The sequence below is a fragment of the Oncorhynchus nerka genome, linkage group LG25 (genome assembly GCF_034236695.1).
Source record: "Oncorhynchus nerka isolate Pitt River linkage group LG25, Oner_Uvic_2.0, whole genome shotgun sequence".
NCBI classification, from domain to species: Eukaryota; Metazoa; Chordata; class Actinopteri; order Salmoniformes; family Salmonidae; genus Oncorhynchus; species Oncorhynchus nerka.
Window position 1 is genome coordinate 53,677,337 of NC_088420.1, and position 21,899 is coordinate 53,699,235.

General features: G+C 44.7%; 1 protein-coding gene across 2 annotated transcripts in view; it reads left to right on the top strand.

Moving 5' to 3' along the window:
- LOC115109674 (kinesin-like protein KIF21A) overlaps positions 1–21,666 on the top strand; it is a 70,276-nt gene extending 48,610 nt beyond the window's left edge. The window contains exons 27-34 of one of the 2 annotated variants that reach the window (XM_029634880.2): positions 644–754; positions 6,456–6,592; positions 6,862–7,036; positions 7,172–7,336; positions 10,218–10,335; positions 10,599–10,769; positions 19,497–19,696; positions 19,807–21,666. In XM_029634880.2, the coding sequence (XP_029490740.1) occupies positions 644–754; positions 6,456–6,592; positions 6,862–7,036; positions 7,172–7,336; positions 10,218–10,335; positions 10,599–10,769; positions 19,497–19,696; positions 19,807–19,900 (1,171 nt within the window). In that variant the 3' untranslated portion in view covers positions 19,901–21,666. The remainder of the gene's footprint in view (positions 1–643; positions 755–6,455; positions 6,593–6,861; positions 7,037–7,171; positions 7,337–10,217; positions 10,336–10,598; positions 10,770–19,496; positions 19,697–19,806) is intronic. The other variant, XM_065009869.1, reaches the window with a different exon arrangement.
- The last annotated feature ends 233 nt before the right edge of the window (positions 21,667–21,899 follow it).

Genomic DNA, 21,899 nt, shown 5'->3' on the forward strand with positions numbered 1-21,899 from the left:
AGCCAGTAGAAACCAAAATGTAGCCCTTTAATATATTCGTTAATTAGCATGTAGCAGCTGTAATAACACTCACCCATCAAGGCTACTACTGACAGGCAGACACACACACTATGATTATGAGGCATGTACAGTATGGCCATGCAGATCTCATGTTCTCTCACTAGATGCAATTCTCAATTGCGATAGGCTTATGGCACAGCTATGTCAACTATACACAATATTAATCCTTAACATTTGCATCCTGTCAAAGCAACAGAAAGAGCTAATAAAACTAACCAATAGCGCACATTGGCTTTCTACGTATGTTTTGAGCAGCAATACCATTTTTAGTTTGACTTGAACACATAAGATATAGTGCTGGGGACTGATTTCAGTGTGACACAATGTAGCCCTAATGCTACACCGGTGTCCTTATAAAACACAAGATTTGGGTGAAGAAGGAACATCTATATTGGGACTGAATATCAGGTAACAGTGTGGTATGTGTGTAATGCATGTTCACCGCCTCCAATATTGTTTCATTTATAAGTTTAGTTTATAGTCTTACATTGTTGTCATTTTTGTTCCTTATGTTTTGTCTTGTGTTGTCTTTGGATGGTGTTGTGTGTTGCTAATGAAAACTAAATGTTTGTTCCGGCTCCAGACCTGCCTCCTCCTCAGGGGCGGACAAAAGAGTTCCAGAGCCCTCGCCGCTCTCTCGCAGGAAGACCTATGACAAGACACAATTGGCGGCTAAGGTCAAGGAGATCAAACAGTAAGAGACTAGCGACGCTCTGGTGGCCGGAGGCCAAAAGCACAACATTTTCCAACAGCTCTTGCAAATTATACTTATCGCCCCCTTTCTGAATTTCCCACCTCAGAAAGTATGTGGTGTTATCTATTCTAAATCAACAATTCTCTTTGCTTGGTGTGATGGAAATAATAACCTTACCCTGCCAAGTTCTACACAGAATGTCAAGTAGTTGACGCGTTCTTGAGAAATATAGCTAATTTTGTTTCTATATCCCTTTTGACTGAGATTAAAAAATTAACTTCTATTTCCCAAATCTATTTTTAATTTGGGAAGTTAATTCAGTGTTCAACTTGGCCCTCTTAGCCTCTTCAAACCCTCTGTTGCAAATTTGGCTACGATATATAAATCCTATATATTGGTATCCAGCGGAGAACCATGCTGAGTGAAACCCTGAGTGAGCAAACATTATTTCCCTGATCAGTTCTCAGGACCACATGTGATGAGCATGAAAAGTCTCAGAAATGAGTGCAGAGCCGTATATAACGGTTGGTTCTAATCCTGAATGCTAATTGGTTAAAACCGCATTCCAGACGGTGTCTATTTCACAAGTTACCACCGGCTATTTACTCTGTTCCATCTCCAATCCCCTGTCTCATCAGCCCAGCCGGGCAATTTATACACTTGATCTCCACTATAAATAGCATCTAGATTATCTCACATTTCTTTTAGACATACATTTAGTTTTTAACAACGGAGATTGTATAAACCTTGCTGTCTGACTCTGAAATTTGCAACATTGTTTCAATATTCAAATTCAGTCTCCAGCTGTCCCATAGTAATCAATGTGCCATTAGTTGTGAAGAGACAGACAGGCAAGCAGCGTTTCTCAGCCAGTCGACATCATGAATCAGCTGTCATCATTTTTATGGATATATTCAAAGTAATGTCAATAGAAAGCAGCTCGTTTGCAGTCTTTCAGGATTAAATTTGAAGTGATTGTGTTAGCTGTATTGTTGGCTAGCTCCTCTGAACAACAGTGTCCTGACGAGAGAGCACATTTTCTATGCCAGGTCAACTCGCATCTCATTAGCTCATTGTTATGGATGTATCCAAATAAATGTCAATAGAAAACTGCTTAAACAAATGCAAATGCAGCTACTTTGTTGTTTTCTGGCTGCATTGTTTGACGTGACTGTAAATTAGTAGTTGGCTAGCTAGCAAGCAAGGGATAAGAATGTTACCAGCCAGTGCATTTAGAATGAACGACTGGGTCGTATCCATAGATACAGAACAAAAAGTCTGAACGTCTGGGTCGCATCTCTGGCAACCGAACCGAAATGAATGACCAGTCGGCTTGGATAGCAACCCTAGATTTGTATGGACTATATCTTTTGGAAGGATGAAATAGTATGAATAAATTAATCAAGATAACGTTTTTAATCAAAATATTTCAATCATTATTTGAATATATTGGTAACCTGTTGTATAAAAGTGATAATGCCCTCGAAGCCAATGTTTGGAGAATATATTTAGCTTGAAATTAAACCACTTTCTGTCAAAATTATAAATGTGTAATATCTGAAAATGTAGCAAGCTAACCCTAGTCTATCTTACCCGTATACATCATCGTGCAAGATGGAGGCGTCTCCCTGTCACGGATGCCATACCACGATTGCCCTTAGTTTGAAGATGTAATCCAGAGACAGGTGTTTTCTCCATCTCTTTAGCTATCATACTCTAATTCCAATTTTTTTAAAGCCGTGTTTCGACAGGATTACCAGCACAGACTGACGAGCTCAAATTGACAGAAGCCTTCTACAGTTGAAGTCGGAAGTTTACATATACTTAGGTTGGAGTCATTAAAACTCGTTTTTCAACAACTCCATAAATTTCTGGTTAACAAACTATAGTTTTGGCAAGCCGGTTAGGACATCTACTTTGTGCATTTTCCAACAATTGTTTACAGACAGATTATTTCACTTATTAAAATTCCAGTGGGTCAGAAGTTTACATACACTAACTGTGACTGTGCCTTTAAACAGCTTGGAAAATTCCATAAAATTATGTCATGGCTTTAGAAGCTTCTGATAGGCTCATTGACATAATTTTAGTCAATTGGAGGTGTACCTGTGGATGTATTTCAAGGCTTACCTTCAAACTTAGTGCCTCTTTACTTGACATCATGGAAAAATCAAAAGAAATCAGCCAAGACCTCATAAAAAAATTGTAGACCTCCACAAGTCTGCTTCATCCTTGGGAGCAATTTCCAAACGCTTGAAGGTAACATGTTCATCTGTACAAACAATAGTACGCAAGTATAAACACCATGGGACCACACAGCCATCATACCGCTCAGGAAGGAGAAGCGTTCTGTCTCCTAGAGATGAACGTGCTTTGGTGCGAAAAGTGCAAATCAATCCCAGAACAATATCAACGGACCTTGTGAAGATGCTGGAGGAAACAGGTACAAAAGTATCTATAACCACAGGAAAATTAGTCCTATATCGACATAACCTGAAGGGCCGCTCAGCAACGAAGAAGCCACTGCTCCAAAACCGCCATAAAAAAAGCTAGACTACGGTTTGCAACTGCACATGGGGACAAATATCATACTTTTTGATGTCCTCTGGTCTGATGTCCTCTGGTCTGATGAAACAAAAATAGAACTGTTGGGCCATAATGACAATCGTTATGTTTGGAAGAAAAAGGGGGAGGCTTGCAAGCCGAAGAACACCATCCCAACCGTGAAGCATGGGGGTCGCAGCATCATGTTGTGGGGGTGCTTTCCAAGCATACTTCCAAAGTTGTGGCATAATAGCTTAAGGACAACAAAGTCAAGGTATTGGAGTGGCCATCACAAAACCCTGACCTCGATCCTATAGAAAAGTCGTGGGGCAGAACTGAAAAAGCATGTGCGAGCAAGGAGGCCTACAAACCTGACTCAGTTACACCAGCTGTGTCAGGAGGAATGGGCCAAAATTCACCCAACTTATTGTGGGTGATCCTGAGTGACTGAAGACAGGGAATGTTTACTATGATTAAATGTCAGGAAATGTTGAAAATCTGAGTTTAAATGTATTTGGCTAAGGTGTATGTAAACTTCCGACTTCAGTTGTATATTGCAGACCAATCCAAGCTCCTCTCTCGGCATGTCCAGCCCACTCATTATCTCAGCCAATCATGCCTACTGGGAATGTTACTGACTGTGGCTTAATTCTTGACGCTACTCAGCAACCGCTGAATAGCATAGCGCCACAGTCAAATAATATTACTAAAAAATATTCATATTCATGAAATCACAACTGCAATATTGCAAAACACAGCTTAGCCTTTTGTTAATCCACCTGTCGTCTCAGATTTTGAAATGATGCTTTACAAACAATCCAAGCGTTTGTGTAAGTTTATCGATAGCATAACAAAATATTATGTACACTAAGCATTAAGTAGCTAGGTCAAGAAAATCAGAAAAGCAATCAAATTAATCATTTACCTTTGATCTTCGGATGTTTTCACTCACGAGACTCCCAGTTACACAACAAATGTCACTAATTGTTGATTAGAGAGGGTTCTTACAGAATGCAAAGAAGACAGAAGGAGAGAGTTTCAAACAATGAAAGCTGCTTATCTATTTTAGCCTATTCTACCTCTAGTGTGTGCAAGTGTGTCCCTCTGTGTCCTTGTGTCCTTGTGTGTATGTTTATGCACATTTCCACTAGTATGCGTGTGATCCTGTACAGTACACTGTACAAACAAACAGTAGAAAGGCAACGGATTTATCCTTTATGTATGTATGCCAGCAGCCAGACGCCCAGCCTCAGCCTCCCTGTCCACCGTTCCAGCTGTGATACGAGGAACTCCGACGCCAGCACCCCGTCTCCCCCCTCCTTCCCCTCTAACCGCCCACGTAGTCAATGCAACAGATTTGTCCGTCTGACAGGGTGTTTGGATAGAGCAGACAGACAGCAGGAGTCTAAGACAGCAGGAGTAAGTAAGAGGAAGTTGAGTTAAGTTATAAGCATAAGTTACAAGTAATAGGCATAGTGTATTGTAATAAAATAAATAGTACAAGTACTGAGCATTGTATATTGTATGCTCAAATGTGTTGTACTGTTATATTATTTAATACTAATACAATTGCTCAGAAGAAGAGATTTTGTTTAACAAGTAATAAAGAAAAAAACAAAGGGTATCAAGGATCTGGATAGATTCAGTATGGAGGAATGTTCTAAGATCCCTCCCAATGTGTTCTCCAAAACAGCTCATTATTTGTATTATTTCTTTTATACAGTATTTTATTTTTTGCTCATCTTTATCAAGGGACCCAATAATTACGGGCGCCACTCTAAGGAAGCTCTGGAAGTCAAATATAATATAATAAATCACCAATCAAATGTATTGTTTACAGGTATGCTGCATACATTAGGTATAAACATTAGGTAGGTGTTGGAATTGTTGAGCACACTCTCTCACGTCAGGGGACACATCTAAACCACTTGGGACACGTTGTTATGCAGGTGAGTGAGGACCCAAAAGCGGTTTAACAGAAACATAGTCTTTTAATGTCAAAACACAGGGAAGACATAGATCCTCTTCAGATGTATCGATTGACAAAATAGACAACCCGCAGAGAGGGCTGTCCTATGATCTTTACAGGAGAGTCCCCTTCTAGCAGCAGAGGAGAATAGCAGGGTTAGCGGCAACAGACTGCTGGTCTCTCCGGGTAGGCGCGGGTTGTAGAGGACAGAGGTACCTGATCACACGTAGCATCTGATGAAGAGGCAGATTACGACAGGACGGGACAAGGGTGAAGCAAACGAGAATCTGACAAAGACAGAAGCAGAAACAGAGAGAGAAATAGAGACCTAATCAGAGGGAAAAAGGGAACAGGTGGGAGAGGGTCAACGAGGTAGTTAAAGGAGATGAGGAACAGCTGGGGGAAGGAAAGGAAGAGAAGGTAACCTAATACGACCAGCAGGCGGAAACGAAGTGAAGAGAAAGAACAGGAACAAGACATAACATGACATGACACACGTTGTCATCTCTCCTTTAGTGAGATTTAGACTTTAGAAAATATTAATTGTCCACAGAATGGACCGTTTCTTCTCCCAAATGTACACTACAATATGTAGGCCTTTTTCCCTCTGTTCACGTTTGTATTCACGCTATAGTGACTTACCTGTTGTGACTACCAAATGTTTTTTTGTTGTCACCCAAATAACTGTACAAGACTCAACTGAAAGTACTTGCAAGGTTGTAGGAGGATTGTGTTAAAGTGAAGAAGGACGGACAGCTATTGAAAATCTCTGTCAGTTGCCAACAATGTCTCCCTTCTTGCCAGTGTGTTGATGTGTGGTAAGCTGCGAGGAGAGAGGCTCCTCTGTGGTTGACAGGTAGTCCTTTCTCTGGATCTCTGGATGGTTCTGTTCAGTTTTTGGTTTAGTTTTTGTCAGCCTGACCATGCTTGTGGATGGACACTGTCACTGGCTTCTCGTTAGTTTTTTATTTTGATTTGCAGCATGTTGCTAACTGGCCAAGTGGGTACATGTACATTATGTACTGTATACGGTATGCATGTGTGCCTGTAGTGGGGGACTTGTGGGTGCATGTTTAATCTTGTATTGAATTATTTCTGTGTCTTACTGCAGTGTATGAAGCCTTAAACGGTGGTTATCCGTTCTCTGAGCCCTACTGACATTTTCATGCATGGTTTCTTCCTCCCCAGAGGGGTGATCAACCCAGTGCCTTCCTCAAAGGGCAGTCGGTCAGCAACACTGCAGTGTGTCCACGTGGCTGAGGGTCACACTAAAGCCGTGCTGTGTGTTGACTCTACCGATGACCTCCTCTTCACCGGCTCCAAAGGTCAATTGTCCAATGTATCAATAATGTCTCCTGTCTCACAGACTGAGCAAAAGTTAATCACTTGAGATAAATGTGTACTGGACAGGACCGATAGATTGTTGTTGTTATGGGGCTGACACAGTATTGTAACTGGACTGGCACCACTAGTAGTGACATTGTGACACAGAAATTGAGACAGAAATATAATCAGATGCTCTCGTGATGTGATTTGAGCAAACAGATTGTGGAGATCAGTTCTCATCTCTTCCTCTCCTCTCATCTCCTTCCAGACCGTACGTGTAAGGTGTGGAACCTAGTGACAGGTCAGGAGATCATGTCCCTGACAGGTCACCCCAACAATGTGGTGTCAGTCCGCTACAGCTCCAGCCTGGTCTTCACCGTCTCCACCTCCTACATCAAGGTCTGGGACATCCGAGACTCAGCCAAGTGCATCCGCACCCTCACGTGAGTGTCAATGGCGTAACTGTTTTTGAAAGGCTATACAAATATACATAACATCCATTACACCCATATATGATAACATCTATGACACCCATATATGGTAACTTTATTTGACACCCACGACTCTGTATTCTACAGGTCTTCTGGTCAGGTGACCCCGGGCGACGCCTGTGCGTCCAGCACCAACCGGACTGTCACCATCCCGGCAGGAGAGAACCAGATCAACCAGATCGCACTCAACCCCAGCGGCTCTGTCCTGTACGCCGCCGCCGGCAACTCTGTCAGAGTCTGGGACCTAAGAAGGTACGGTATAGCACGGCACCCCGGACATTTTGACAAACAAATCCAAAGAGGCCTGAAAAAAGGCATTGTCTTCAGAAAACTTCTCTCTCACTACTATGTGCTGATCTATAATATATCTAGAGACTACTGCTTGTATTGAATGTCTATTCCAGTCATACTCAACTGGCAGACCACGATCCGGACCTTGAACTGTATATTATAATAATATACAGTATATACATATATATATATATATTATATATTTTTATTTTACATTTATTTATTTTATTTTGTTTCACCTTTATTTAACCAGGTAGGCAAGCTGAGAACAAGTTCTCATTTACAATTGCGACCTGGCCAAGATAAAGCAAAGCAGTTCGACACATACAACGACACAGAGTTACACATGGAGTAAAACAAACATACAGTCAATAATACAGTATAAACAAGTCTATATACGATGTGAGCAAATGAGGTGAGATAAGGGAGGTAAAGGCAAAAAAAGGCCATGGTGGCAAAGTAAATACAATATAGCAAGTAAAACACTGGAATGGTAGATTTGCAGTGGAAGAATGTGCAAAGTAGAAATAATGCAAAGTAGAAATAAATATAATGGGGTGCAAAGGAGCTAAATAAATAAAAATGAATACGGTAGGGAAAGAGGTAGTTGTTTGGGCTAAATTATAGGTGGGCTATGTACAGGTGCAGTAATCTGTGAGCTGCTCTGACAGTTGGTGCTTAAAGCTAGTGAGGGAGATAAGTGTTTCCAGTTTCAGAGATTTTTGTAGTTCGTTCCAGTCATTGGCAGCAGAGAACTGGAAGGAGAGGCGACCAAAGAAATAATTGGTTTTGGGGGTGACCAGAGAGATATACCTGCTGGAGCGCATGCTACAGTTGGGTGCTGCTATGGTGACCAGCGAGCTGAGATAAGGGGGGACTTTACCTAGCAGGGTCTTGTAGATGACATGGAGCCAGTGGGTTTGGCGATGAGTATGAAGCGAGGGCCAGCCAACGAGAGCGTACAGGTCGCAATGGTGGGTAGTATATGGGGCTTTGGTGACAAAACGGATTGCACTGTGATAGACTGCATCCAATTTGTTGAGTAGGGTATTGGAGGCTATTTTGTAAATGACATCGCCAAAGTCGAGGATTGGTAGGATGGTCAGTTTTACAAGGGTATGTTTGGCAGCATGAGTGAAGGATGCTTTGTTGCGAAATAGGAAGTCAATTCTAGATTTAAATTTGGATTGGAGATGTTTGATGTGAGTCTGGAAGGAGAGTTTACAGTCTAACCAGACACCTAGGTATTTGTAGTTGTCCACGTATTCTAAGTCGGAGCCGTCCAGAGTAGTGATGTTGGACAGGCGGGCAGGTGCAGGCAGCGATCGGTTGAAGAGCATGCATTTAGTTTTACTTGCATGTTTTTTTTTTTGGGGGGGGGGGTGAATTCAGCCTGGCTTTCAGCTTACTGCTGTTGAGAGTTGTAATAGTAAGGTGCAATTTCTAAATTTGGTGGTGAATGGGCCGCTTTCCTTGTGTTATTTAATTCCCTGCAGACATTAGTAAGCTATTTATAACATGTCAGAAAAGTCCAGTTGAACAACTACTAGCCCATGTTGGCTAGATAGGTAAGTTAGTCTAACCAGCTATCTGAATATTGTAATTATTATGGCCAGATTATGTTCCCAGGGACCCCGACCCCCAAGGGGCCCCCCATTGATCAACAACCTCTCTCTCAGCGTAAGCGAAACAAAGGAGTCGATTGTTAACTTCAGGAAGCAGAAGAGACAAGTTTTAGGTTCCTCTGCTTCTGCATCACAGAGGACTTGACATGGACCAACAACACCACCACTCTTGTCAAGAGGGCGCAACAGTGACTCTACTTCCTAAGGCGGCTGTAGAAATTCGGCATGCCGCCCCGGGTCCTCTCCAAACACTACTGCTGCACCATGGAGAGCATCCTGACCGGTTGCATCATGGCCTGCTATGGGAATTGCTCCACCCATGACCGCAAGGCCCTCCAGCAGGTGGTGAAGATGGCCCAGTACATTACTGGGACTGTGCTCTCAACCATCCAGGACATCTAGTCAAAATGGTGCCTGTGGAAGGCCCGCAGCATCATCAAGGACCCCATACACCACAGCCACAAGCTGTCCTCTCCCTTATCGTCGGTAGGACGGTATCGGAGCATGAAGTCTGATAGAAACTGTCTCTGAGCCTGTTGGTATCTACAAGCCATCAGACTGCTGAAGACTTGAACTGGACTGACCACCTGTTGTTGGATTGTCAAGAACGAACCTGCAAGTAAGCATTTCGTTGGAGGATGTATACCATGCACAAGAGGCTGCTGAGGGGTGGACGGCTCATAATAATGGCTGGAACGGCAAACATGGAATGGCATCAAACACAAGGAAACCATGTGTTTGATGTATTTGATACCTTTCCACTAACAGCCATTACCCCGAGCGTGTCCTCCCCAAATAAGGTGCCACTCACCTCCTGTGATACCATGTGTTTTCCGTGTACATATGACTAATAAAACCCCAAATTTAATTGAGTCCCTCCGGTATCATATGACATGGCAAAATGTGTATAATTGTTAGAAAATAATCACAAAAAATATATATATTTTCTCCAGGCCAACAAGAGGGGTGTGAACCGTTTGGGGTCGTATGGGTTGCAAGGTTTGTTACTACGACGATAAATGACAATATCCATCCGGACCTTTGCTACCTAGGAAATCTGTGTGACCGGACCTTCTCATATAGTAGTTGAGTACCCCTGATCTATTCCCTTGCTGATCTTTGCCTGTCCTCTTAGTGAGTGTCTTGCCATAAAGCAGTGCTTCTCAGAAGATTGCTATCATGTTAAAGGCCCACTGTCCTCCCTCTCTCTTGGTCAGATTTGTATCCACAGGGAAGCTGACTGGTCACCTGGGTCCAGTCATGTGTCTGACTGTGGACCAGAGTGGGAACGGTCAGGATCTGGTCATCAGCGGATCCAAGGACCATTACATCAAGGTGTGTGAGAGTGTGTTATGGCGTGTGGCTGTTCTGCGTATATTCGTTATCGAAAGGATAACTGCCACACACACACACCATATTACATCTCTACATGGTTTTATTGTGTTGAAGTTTCGGTCAGAGATCATTTTCTGCATGTTGTCTCATGTTTGAATATGGATCATGTTGGCTCTTGTATTTGTTTTCTATGCAATAGGAATTAGCCTGGCTAACGCTTTGCTGTGACTTGTCTAGTGTTGTTGATGGACTGTCTGTTGCAGCTGTTTGACGTGACAGAGGGGGCCCTGGGTGCTATCAGCCCCACACACAACTTTGAGCCTCCCCACTACGATGGCATCGAGTCCTTGGTGGTGCAGGGGGACGTCCTCTTCAGCGGCTCCAGGGACAACGGCATTAAGAAGTGGGACCTAGACCGCAAAGACTTACTGCAGGTAACAGAGGGGAAAGGGGAAGTGTCACTGACTATTTTGGTGAATCCAGTCATTAAAAAAAAAATCTGTTTAGTAAGAATGTCTCACCCCATGTTCAAGAATGGCCTTTTGCCCTTTATTCAGATTACAACCTCTCACTTTCGGCTATTTGAAAATTAAATAATCTCCAAAATATCGCTATTTTTAAAACGAGCTATAGAAAGTTGGTTGCAATTTCAGTTTAATCCACCAGAAAAGACAGAGCAAATAATATAACAAATATTGTTGTTAAACTCAAATTTATTTATTTTTAAATTAATTTTTTAATTTTTTTTTAATGGTATAATCTTTGTAAATTATATCATAAATAGGACTGGTGGAGTTATGTCACACATGCAGCTAACAAAAATATGTGTACATGTCTGCTCAACCCAAAATTACAACCAACTATTTGCAGCATTACCACAAAAATAGAAGAGGAAAGTGGTAGGTGGAAAAAGTAAGGAACTTGTCTGTCGGTCCTGCATTAAAGACTGAATTGGTTAAAGACAATTGTGATAAATAAAAAAGTATACAGTTTTATTTAAGGACCAAAAAATTGACAGCTGTGCCATATAGATTGCAAAATAGTTGGGAAGAGATTTTTGATGTACCGATTCCATGGCACATGGTTTATGATCTCATACGCAAAACAACTCTGGATTCAAAACTTAGAATTGTTTTATTTAAATTATTCTACAAAATGATTGTAGCCAATAGAATGTTCCCAGCTCTGTAGATTTTGCTGCGAAGAGACCGAATCATTAGATCATTTATTTTGGTACTGTCCACATGTAGCTTGTTTTTGGTCACAGGTCCAGGAATGGTTGAAGAAGTGCTACATTTACCTGGAGCTAATTCTGCAGATAGCACTACTGGGTGACCTGAAAAGTCATAGTAACTCAATCAATAACATAATAATACTTTAGGCAAAAAAAACATTTTTAAATTTACAATCTCTAGAAACTATGATAATAGAAAGGTTCAGTGTGAAACACTTTTGTGAAACATCACAGCACAGTTCAAAACTATATGTAAAATAGAAAGAAAAAAATGAAATAGATGGGAGGGGTTGAGTGGAGCTGAAGGGTGGTATTACAAACAACAAGATAACTAGTATAAAATATACTGTGTCCGTATATAGGTTCATAACTTTTGTGAAACAGCACAGTTAAAAATGTATGGCAAAATAGAAATCAAACTGGATGGGCTTCAGAGATAGATGGGAGGGGTTGATGGTAGCTGAAGGATTAGATTAAAAACAAACAAAAGATAATTATTGTAAAATACATTGTGTCTGTAAAATATCTATAGTATGTATAAACTGGAAGTAGAAGTAGGAAGTAGAAGCCTAAGTGTTTATGTCCGTTAGTTTACTCCAATTAGGGGATGGGTGGTAGGGTTAGGGGAAAATAATAAAGGGAAATATATTTTTAAAAGGTATGTATACACATTACCAGTCAAAAGTTTGAACACACCTACTCACTCCAGAGTTTTTCTTTATTTTTTATTATTTTCGACATTGTAGAATGATAGTGAAGACATCAAAAGTATGAAATAACACATGTGGAATCATGTAGTAACAAAAAAAAGTGTTCAACGAATCAAAATATGTTTTATATTTGAGATTCTTCAAAGTAGCTACCCTTTGCCTTGATGACAGCTTTGCGCACTCTTGGCATCCTCTCAACCAACTTCATGATGTAGTCACCTGGAATGCATTTCAAGTCACAGGTGTGCCTTGTTAAACGTACTTGTCACAGATTCCCCCGGTACTGCTGCTCATTCTATTCACCTGTTCCGGAGGTCTACGTCACTGGCTTTCTAGGCTTCACTGAACGGGATTCATTATCATCAACACCGGACTGTCTTGTCTGATTACACACACCTGGTTCCCATTTCCCCTGATTAATATGTTATATCTGTGCCCTCTGTTCCAATGTCCGTTGGTCGTGTGAGCACCTATGTGTTGGTGCAGCTGTTATGCTGCGTGCTTTATATATTGTGTATTACGGGTATCGTCCCGTGTCGTTCAACGAGGTTTACCCTCGCTCTTTTGTTTGGGTACAGCCCAGTGTTTTTGTATACGTGTTTGTCTTGGGTGTATTAAAAAACCCTATCGTGTATTCCTGAGCCTGTCTCCAAATCCTTTATACCAGCGTGACAGAATAACCGACCCGCAAAATGAAGACAGCAGGAAAGGCCGAGCTGGCGACCTTTGTAGGGACAGTACAGCACCACGAGGACTGTCTCTCCAGACTCGGTATCACCATGGACAGTGTGCTAGCAACCATCCTGCGCTTGGAGGGGAGTGTGCAGTCCCTCCAGTCTCCAGTACCGTTCCCGGTACCAGCTCCCACACCACGACCAACCTCCATTCCCTCTGAGCCGGTCTGTGGTATTCCCCTGTCCCTCCCGGAGCGCTTCGACGGCGCACCAGCAAGATGCAAGGGGTTCCTTCTACATGCGATCTGTACCTCGCTCTCTACGCCGGGGCTGTTTCAGGAAGAGACAGGGTTGCCACCGTCATCTAGGCACTGAACGGACGGGCTCTGGACTGGGGTGCCGCGGTCTGGGAGACGGGCGGACCCAAGGTCGAGTCCTACGAGCGCTTCACCCTCCTCTTCCCCTCTGTGTTTGATAATCCTGTGGAGGGCCGAGAGGAGGTTGAGCGTCTACTCCGACTACGCCATGGATCTAGGACCACCTCGGAGTTCGCCCTGGAGTACCGGACCATCGCAGCCTCCACCGATTGGAACGAGTCGGCTCTGGTCGCCGTTTAGGAGGTACAGCTGGAGTTAGCCAGCCGTGATGTCAACCTGTCATTCAACCAGCTCATCAGCATGGTGATCCGGTTGGACAACCTCCTGCAGTCCCGAAGAAGACCTGTGTGGAATTCGGAGCCCATGGCTACCCTGCTCTGTGGCCAGAGCCAATGGAGGTGGGCTCGGCATGTTTGCCCGAGGCAGAGCATAGGAGAAGGAGGAATCTGGGTCTCTGCTTCTATTGTGGAGAAGTGGGTAATTTATCCCCGACCTGCTCTCTATCCATTAGGAGGTGACAAACCAGGGAATTCCCCTGCACCAACTCAGGTAGGAGGCAAGGTCTCCTTTCCTTGTCTGTCAAATCAACCAGTGTGTTTCCATTAAATTCCCTGAGTACCCTAGCCCTTCACTCCCGTTAGCTCTGATTGATTCCGGAGCTGCCGGGAATCTCTTAGATAGCGCACTGGCCACTGCATTACGCATTCCATTGGTTCCCCTACAGTCACCCATTCCAGTTTGAGCCCTGGATAATCGTCCAATACGGACAGGTCTCGTACATCACATTACTGTTTCTGTTTCAAAGTGATCTGTTCTGAATCACTTTCTTGATTATAAACACCCACACGCACCCCATTGTTGTAGGTCTCCCCTGGTTGAGTTTGCATAACCCCGTTATTTCTTGGTCCGAGAGAAGACTGCTGGGTTGGTTGCAGGAGTGTCAGGGGAGGTGTCTCGCAGTGTCTGTCAACGCCACTGCACAGTCCGGACTGTGCACCTCAAGTGGATTTCCCGGAGGAGCACCAGGATCTGCACTGGGTTTTTTCAAAGACCCAGGCTACATGCCTACCTCCCCATCGCCCCTGGGACTGTGCCATTGACCTGTTGTCTGATGCAGCCCTCCCGAGAGGACATGTCTATCCCCTCTCCTATGCGGAGACCGAGGCCATGGAGACCTATGTACAGGAGAGTCTCCAGCAGAGTTTTATCCACCACTCTATGTGACCAGCCACGCTCAAGGTACTAAACGATATCATAACCGCCATCGATAAAAGGCAGTACTGTGCAGCCGTCTTCATCGACCTTGCCAAGGCTTTCGACTCTTTTAATCACCATATTCTTATCGGCAGACTCAGTAGCCTCGGTTTTTCTGATGACTGCCTTGCCTGGTTCACCAACTACTTTGCAGACAGAGTTCAGTGTGTCAAATCGGAGGGCATGCTGTCCGGTCCTCTGGCAGTCTCTATGGGGGTGCCACAGGGTTCAATTCTCGGGCCGACTCTTTTCTCTATATATATCAATGATGTTGCTCTTGCTGCGGGCGATTCCCTGATCCACCTCTACGCAGACGACACCATTCTGTATACGTCCGGCCCGTCCTTGGACACTGTGCTATCTAACCTCCAAACAAGCTTCAATGCCATACAACACTTCTTCCGTGGCCTCCAACTGCCCTTAAACGCTAGTAAAACCAAATGCATGCTTTTCAACCGTTCGCTGCCTGCACCCGCACGCCCGACTAGCATCACCACCCTGGATGGTTCCGACCTAGAATATGTGGACATCTATAAGTACCTAGGTGTCTGGCTAGACTGTAAACTCTCCTTCCAGACTCATATCAAACATCTCCAATCTAAAATCAAATCTAGAATCGGCTTTCTATTCCGCAACAAAGCCGCCAAACTTACACTAGTAAAACTGACTATCCTACCGATCCTCGACTTCGGCGATGTCATCTACAAAATACCTTCCAATACTCTACTCAGCAAACTGGATGCAGTTTATCACAGTGCCATACGTCTTGTTACTAAAGCACCTTATACCACCCACCACTGCGACCTGTATGCTCTAGTCGGCTGGTCCTCGCTACATATTCGTCGCCAGACCCACTGGCTCCAGGTCATCTACAAGTCCATGCTAGGTAACGCTCCGCCTTATCTCAGTTCACTGGTCACGATGGCAACACCCACCCGTAGCACGCGCTCCAGCAGGTGTATCTCACTGATCATCCCTAAAGCCAACACCTCATTTGGCCCCCTTTCGTTGCAGTTCTCTGCTGCCTGTGACTGGAACGAATTGCGAAAATCGATGAAGTTGGAGACTTTTATCTCCCTCACCAACTTCAAACATTTGCTATCTGAGCAGCTAACTGATCGCTGCAGCTGTACATAGTCTCTCTGTAAATAGCCCACCCAATTTTACCTACCTCATCCCCATACTGTTTATATTTATTTACTTTTCTGCTCTTTTGCACACAAATATCTCTACCTGTACATGACCATCTGATCATTTATCACTCCAGTGTTAATCTGCTAAATCTGCCTACCTCCTCATGCCTTTTGCACACAATGTATATAGACTCACTTTTTTTTCTACTGTGTTATTGACTTGTTAATTGTTTACTCCATGTGTAACTCTGTGTTGTCTGTTCACACTGCTATGCTTTATCTTGGCCAGGTCGCAGTTGCAAATGAGAACTTGTTCTCAACTAGCCTACCTGGTTAAATAAAGGTGAAATCAAAAAAATAAAAAGGTTATTTTTTGTCAAGTACAAAGATGGGGTACTGTGCCCTTGAACTGATTATCGAACACTGAATGCCATCGTCAAGTTCAGCTATCCTTTACCCCTCATTCCAACCATTGTCGAAAAAAATGCACGGGGCACAGTACTTCACAAAACTGGACTTTAGGAGCGCCTATAATCTGGTGCGCATTCGTGCAGGCGATGAATGGAAGACTGCTTTTTCCACGATCATGGGTCATTACGAGTATCTCGTAATGCTCTTTGGCCTATCTAATGCTCCTTCAGTTTTCCAGGCCTTCATCAACAAAGTGTTTCAGGACATGCTGGGAAGGGGCATAGTGGTTGATATAGATTACATTTTGGTCTATTCTGCTGACCGAGTCCAGCATGTCTCGTTAGTCAGGTCTGTGCTGAGAAGACTGTTGGAGCATGGTCTATATGTTAAACAGGAGAGTGGTCCGTGTCCTTTGGCTATCTGGGCTATCTCATCTCCACGGAGGGAGTGGAGATGGAGGAGCAACGCGTCAGCGCAGTCGGGTCATGGCCCATCCCTAACTCTGTGAAAGCAGTCCAGTGATTCCTGGGGTTCGCCAACTATTTCCGGGGGTTCATCCGGGGCTTCAGCGCGATGGTCGTGCCTCTTACCTCCCTGCTGAGAGGAGGTCCCCAGCGGTTTCGTTGGACGGCGGAGGCCGGAGAGGGCGTTTGAGACGCTGAAGGCACGTTTCACCACTGCTCCTGTGTTGGCACATCCCAACCCCTCACTCCCCTTCATCGTCGAGGTGGATGTCTCTGAAGTAAGAGTGCTGTCTCAGCGTACCGGAACCCCTCCAAAGCTGCGACCCTGCGCCTTCTACTCTAAGCAACTGAGCCCCGCCCAGAGGAACTATGATGTAGGGGACCGGGAACTCTTGGTGGTCAAGAAGGCTCTGAAGGCTTGGGGACACTGGCTGGAGGGGTCCAAACAGCCTTTCCTGGTGTGGACGGACCACCGCAACCTGGAGTACATCAGCGCAGCAAAGAGGCTAAACCTGAGACAGGCCAGGTGGGCTCTATTCTTCGCCAGGTTCCAATTCACAATTTCCTATAGGCCAGGCTCGAAGAATGTGAAGGCTGACACCCTGTCTCGCCTCTGTAGATGTAGAGGAGAGGCAGGGAGAGGAGACCCCTATCATCCCTCCGTTCCGCATCATCGTGCCACTTGTATGGGACGTGGAAGCCGCCATACGGCAGGCCCTGCGTACGGAACCCGCACAGTGCCCGGAGAACCTCGCCTATGTGCCCACAGATGTGCGGCACCGTCTCCTTTCCTAGGCGCACACGGCACCTGTGTCGGGTCATCCTGGGATAGACCGTACCATCGCCTGCCTAACTGAGAAGTACTGGTGGCCCATCTAGGCTAGTGACGTCCAGGTTTACGTCTCTTCCTGCTCCATCTGTGCTCAATCAAAGACACCCAGACGCCTCCCTTATGGAAAACTCCTTCCCCTGCCGGTTCCACAACAACCCTCCCAGGGGAACACCACCATTCTCGTCGTTGTGGACCGGTTTTCCAAAGCTTGTCGCCTCCTTCCTCGGCCTGGGCTTCGGTCGGCCATGCAGACGGCGGAGGCTCTTTTTACGTACATCTTCTGGCACTACTGGATCCTGGAGGATATTGTCAGATCATGGCCTTCGGTTCACCTCACAGGTATGGAAGGAGTTCATGGAACACCTGGGGGTCACGGTCAGTCTCACCTCCGGGTATCGGCCTCAAGCAAATGGCAGGTGGAGAGAGTCAACCAGGAGTTGGGCAGGTTCCTGCGGTGTTACTGTCAGGATTGGCCGAGGGAGTGGTTGGATTTTCTACCTTGGGTGGAGTATGTGCAGAATTCCCTCCGCCACTCCTCCACTAACCTCACTCCTTTCCAGTGTGTGTTGGGGTATCAGCCAGCCCTGGCACCTTGGCATCCGAGCCAAACCGAGGCTCCTGCGGTGGACGAGTGGATTCGGTGCGCTGAGGAGATCTGGAACGCTGAGGAAGCTGAGCCCGCGGAAGCTGAGCCCGCAGTTTGTGGGACCGTTTCAAGTCCTGAGGAGGGTTAATGGGGTAACGTACCATTCACAACTCTCTGTTGATTATTATGGCAAGAACAGCTCAAATAGGCAAAGAGAAAAGACTTTAAGACATGAAGGTCAGTCAATCCGGAAAATTTCAAGAACTTTCAAAGTTTCTTCAAGTGCAGTCTCAAAAACCATCCAGCGCTATCATGAAACTGGCTCTCATGAGGACCGCCACAGGAAAGGAAGACCCAGAGTTACCTCTGCTGCAGAGGATAAGTTAATTAGAGTTACCAGCCTCAGAAATTGCAGCCCAAGTAAATGCTTCACATATTTCAAGTAATAGACACATCTCAACATCAACTGTTCAGAGGAGACTGCGTAAATCAGGCCTTCATGGTCGAATTGCTGCAAAGAAACCACTACTAAAGGACACCAATAAGAAGAGGAGACTTGCTTGGGCCAAGAAACACGAGCAATGGACATTAGACCGGTGGAAATCTGTCCTTTGTTCTGGTGAGTCCAAATTTGAGTTTTTTGGTTCCAAACGCTGGGTCTTTGTGAGACCCAGTAGGTGAATGGATGACCTCCACGTGTGGTTCCCACTGTGAAGCATGGAGGAGGTGTGATTGTGTGGGGGTGCTTTGCTGGTAACACTGTCTGTGATTTATTTAGAATTCAAGGCACACTTACCCAACATGGCTACCACAGCATTCTGTAATGTCCGACGCTGGAGATGAGAAACAAGTACAGGGAGTGAACATTTAATGGAAAACGAACATGAAACAAAACAAGAACAGTGTCTGTACGGGTGCTCAGCATATGTGGGAACTCCTTTAAGTTTGTTGGAAAAGCATTCCAGGTGAAGCTGGTTGAGAGAATGCCAAGAGTATGCAAAGCTGTCATCAAGGCAACGGATGGCTACTTTGAAGAATCTAAAATATGTTTTGATTAGTTTAACACTTTTTTGGTTACTACATGATTCCATATGTGTTATTTCATAGTGTTGACGTCTTCACTATTATTCTACAATGTAGAAAATAGTAAAAAATAAAGAAACTCTTGAATGAGTAGATGTGTCCAAACTTTTGACTGGTACTGTATATAATATATTTACCCCAAAATATATGGGGGATTGGAAATTATGCAGACAATTACATTGATGGAAGCTACAATCTATCTGCAGTATTAAAGCTGATCTACCCCTTAAAAAATCTAATAAAAATACCTAAAACTTACAAACTATTTTGGTGAATCATGCTTTTGGGGAGGCGCGATGCCAGGTATTTTAACTGGGAAGCTGTTTGAAAAACACTGCTAACCTGCAAAATAGTTGAATGGAAAACAAAATCTGTATGTACTATGTCGTCTATGTCTTAACAGCAAGTGCCCAACGCCCATCGTGACTGGGTGTGTGCCCTGGGTGTGGTGCCTGGCTCTCCGGCCCTGCTGAGCGGCTGTAGAGGAGGGGTGCTCAAGCTGTGGCACGCAGACACACTGGGGGCCCTTGGGGAACTCAAGGGCCACGAGAGCCCCATCAACGGCATCTCCACCAATAGCAGCCACCTCTTCACAGCATCTGAGTGAGTCACAGAACCACACAGACAGAATGACAGGCAGACACACAAACACACACAATAGCCTGGATACAGCCATTGCTGTAACACAGTTTTTCTGCTCTGTAATTTGATAGTGATCGAACAGTGAAGATCTGGCGTGCCCGGGGCGGACTCGACAGCACCTTAGACACGACGGCGGACACAGCTGATGAGGTGGCCAGTAACTGAACATGGCCGGGACCTCCCACCGTGACCCTAAACCTGGGATGCTGCTGACTAGCACTTTGACCTCTGACCCTTAGCCTTGGAAACCACCCCCAGCCCCCACATACTATAACCAAGACAACAGTCCCCAAGAATGGAATCTTATCTCAGCAAAAGTAGCTGTAGTCGTTTTCCAAAGTGAGATACTGTAGATTTATCCCTAGAAAATGTATCCCTAGCTAAATGTATCTAGTCTAACCTGTGTGGCCGTAGCACTGGCCTGTGCAGAATAAACCCTATTTTTGCTTCATAGACATCCTTCCGTCTCCGCTCGTATCAAGTATGGAGTGAGCCCACGCACACACACACACACACAAACACAAACACAAATAGAGGCAGATCTTGAGTGTTTTTCTGTGCTGGGGGAGTGGTGTGGAAATTAGATGAGAGGAAGGTAAAGACCGGGCTTTGTCGCAGGCCTTCAAGACCCGGACCTGGTTCTCGGACCAGACCCGGACCAGCAAAGGAAGAGAAGCCTTTCTTCTGCATTGTAAGCAGAACCACTGTCCTCAACCCTGCTGTCCCTTACGTGATATCAACGTGGCTTTACGTGAACTGACACCCCCTTAAGTCGCTCGGTTTTGATGTTCTTTTGCTTTGAATTCAGCACCCGCTTTCCATGGGTGACCAAATCATGAAACTTCTCTTGTACTTGACCTGTGAACTGGATACTGTACATTAACTAACACTACTCTTGTTGCCACTAGCAAAACACCTTCAGTCAGTCACCTCTCTGCTTCCTTAGTCTTTACACTTAGTCCTTCCTTACTCTCTATGTGCAAATACAATGTCTCTTTGAGGATACACTGACTCTCTTCACTCGTCCACTACTCGTCATTTAGCAATTGTATGATTTTCCACTTGATGCTATTCCCTCTAATAAGTTAATAACTAACCTAATGCCCTTGCTGCTAAGTTGTTTGCTCACCTATGACCCATAGAGGGCTTCTGTTCTGGACTCCAGGTGAGATACACTTGGTAACCGTAGTTACATACTTTATATAATAGTCTGAAGTGTGAGGAAGAGAGGAGCCTTTTATCTGTGCCTGTACTGTAAAGCTCTCCCAATCCTGGTCTGGGAAGACCCCTATGTACGGTGGTTTATCGTGTTTGTGTCAGTTTTGCTGTACATTTCAACTGGCCTATTTGGGATTGGTGTGAGCTGAACTAACTGTCAAATGATATATTGGATCCACTGTCTGCTGGGACTATTGAATGTTAAAGTAGTAGGAGCAGCAGCCAACACAATATGTGTATACGTAAACAGTATTATACAAAGAAATAAACTGAAGGTTTGTTTTGTTGATCACCAAATTGTGCTCCCGAATGGGTAACAAATGACCAGAATTGGGAGACTGTGTTCTAACAGCACTCATCTCTTTTGAACAGAACCCCTCTCCCTGGCCCTGAGTCAGCCTGTTATGTTTCCTGGGGATGCATCCAAAATGGCACCCTATTGCATAGTGCACTACATTTGACCAGGACCCATGGATGCTGTTCAGAAGTTGAGCACTATAAAGGGAACAGGGTGCCATTTTCAGATGCAGCCCTGCTCTGATTTTATTGAATTGTTCTGTTGAAAGAAGCTGTTTGTATTCAAACCAGTCCTGGGTTCCCCTCTGGAGTTTTGCTGTAGATGTCATTCCCTAAAATGGCTGACTCTGTACTGTAGCAGATCTAATGTCAGATGCCTGGCGAAATAATAAATGTCATCTGTCAAAAACCAGCAAGTACCCTGTGTGTGGTCACCTGGGTCTGTTCCTTTTGAGGGAGGGGTGTGGATTTGAAGATTGGAAGTGTGGGGAGAGCACTGAGGAAGAAGGGCACTACAGTGATTGGGGCTGTAGCATTCACTGATCCAACTAACCTGATTGGATAGGTGAAAGCAAGGTTTCCACCTCGTAGTATTCACCTACACCAATAAAAGCTATTCTTACTCAAAGGAAGGAAGCAAGGTTTCAAA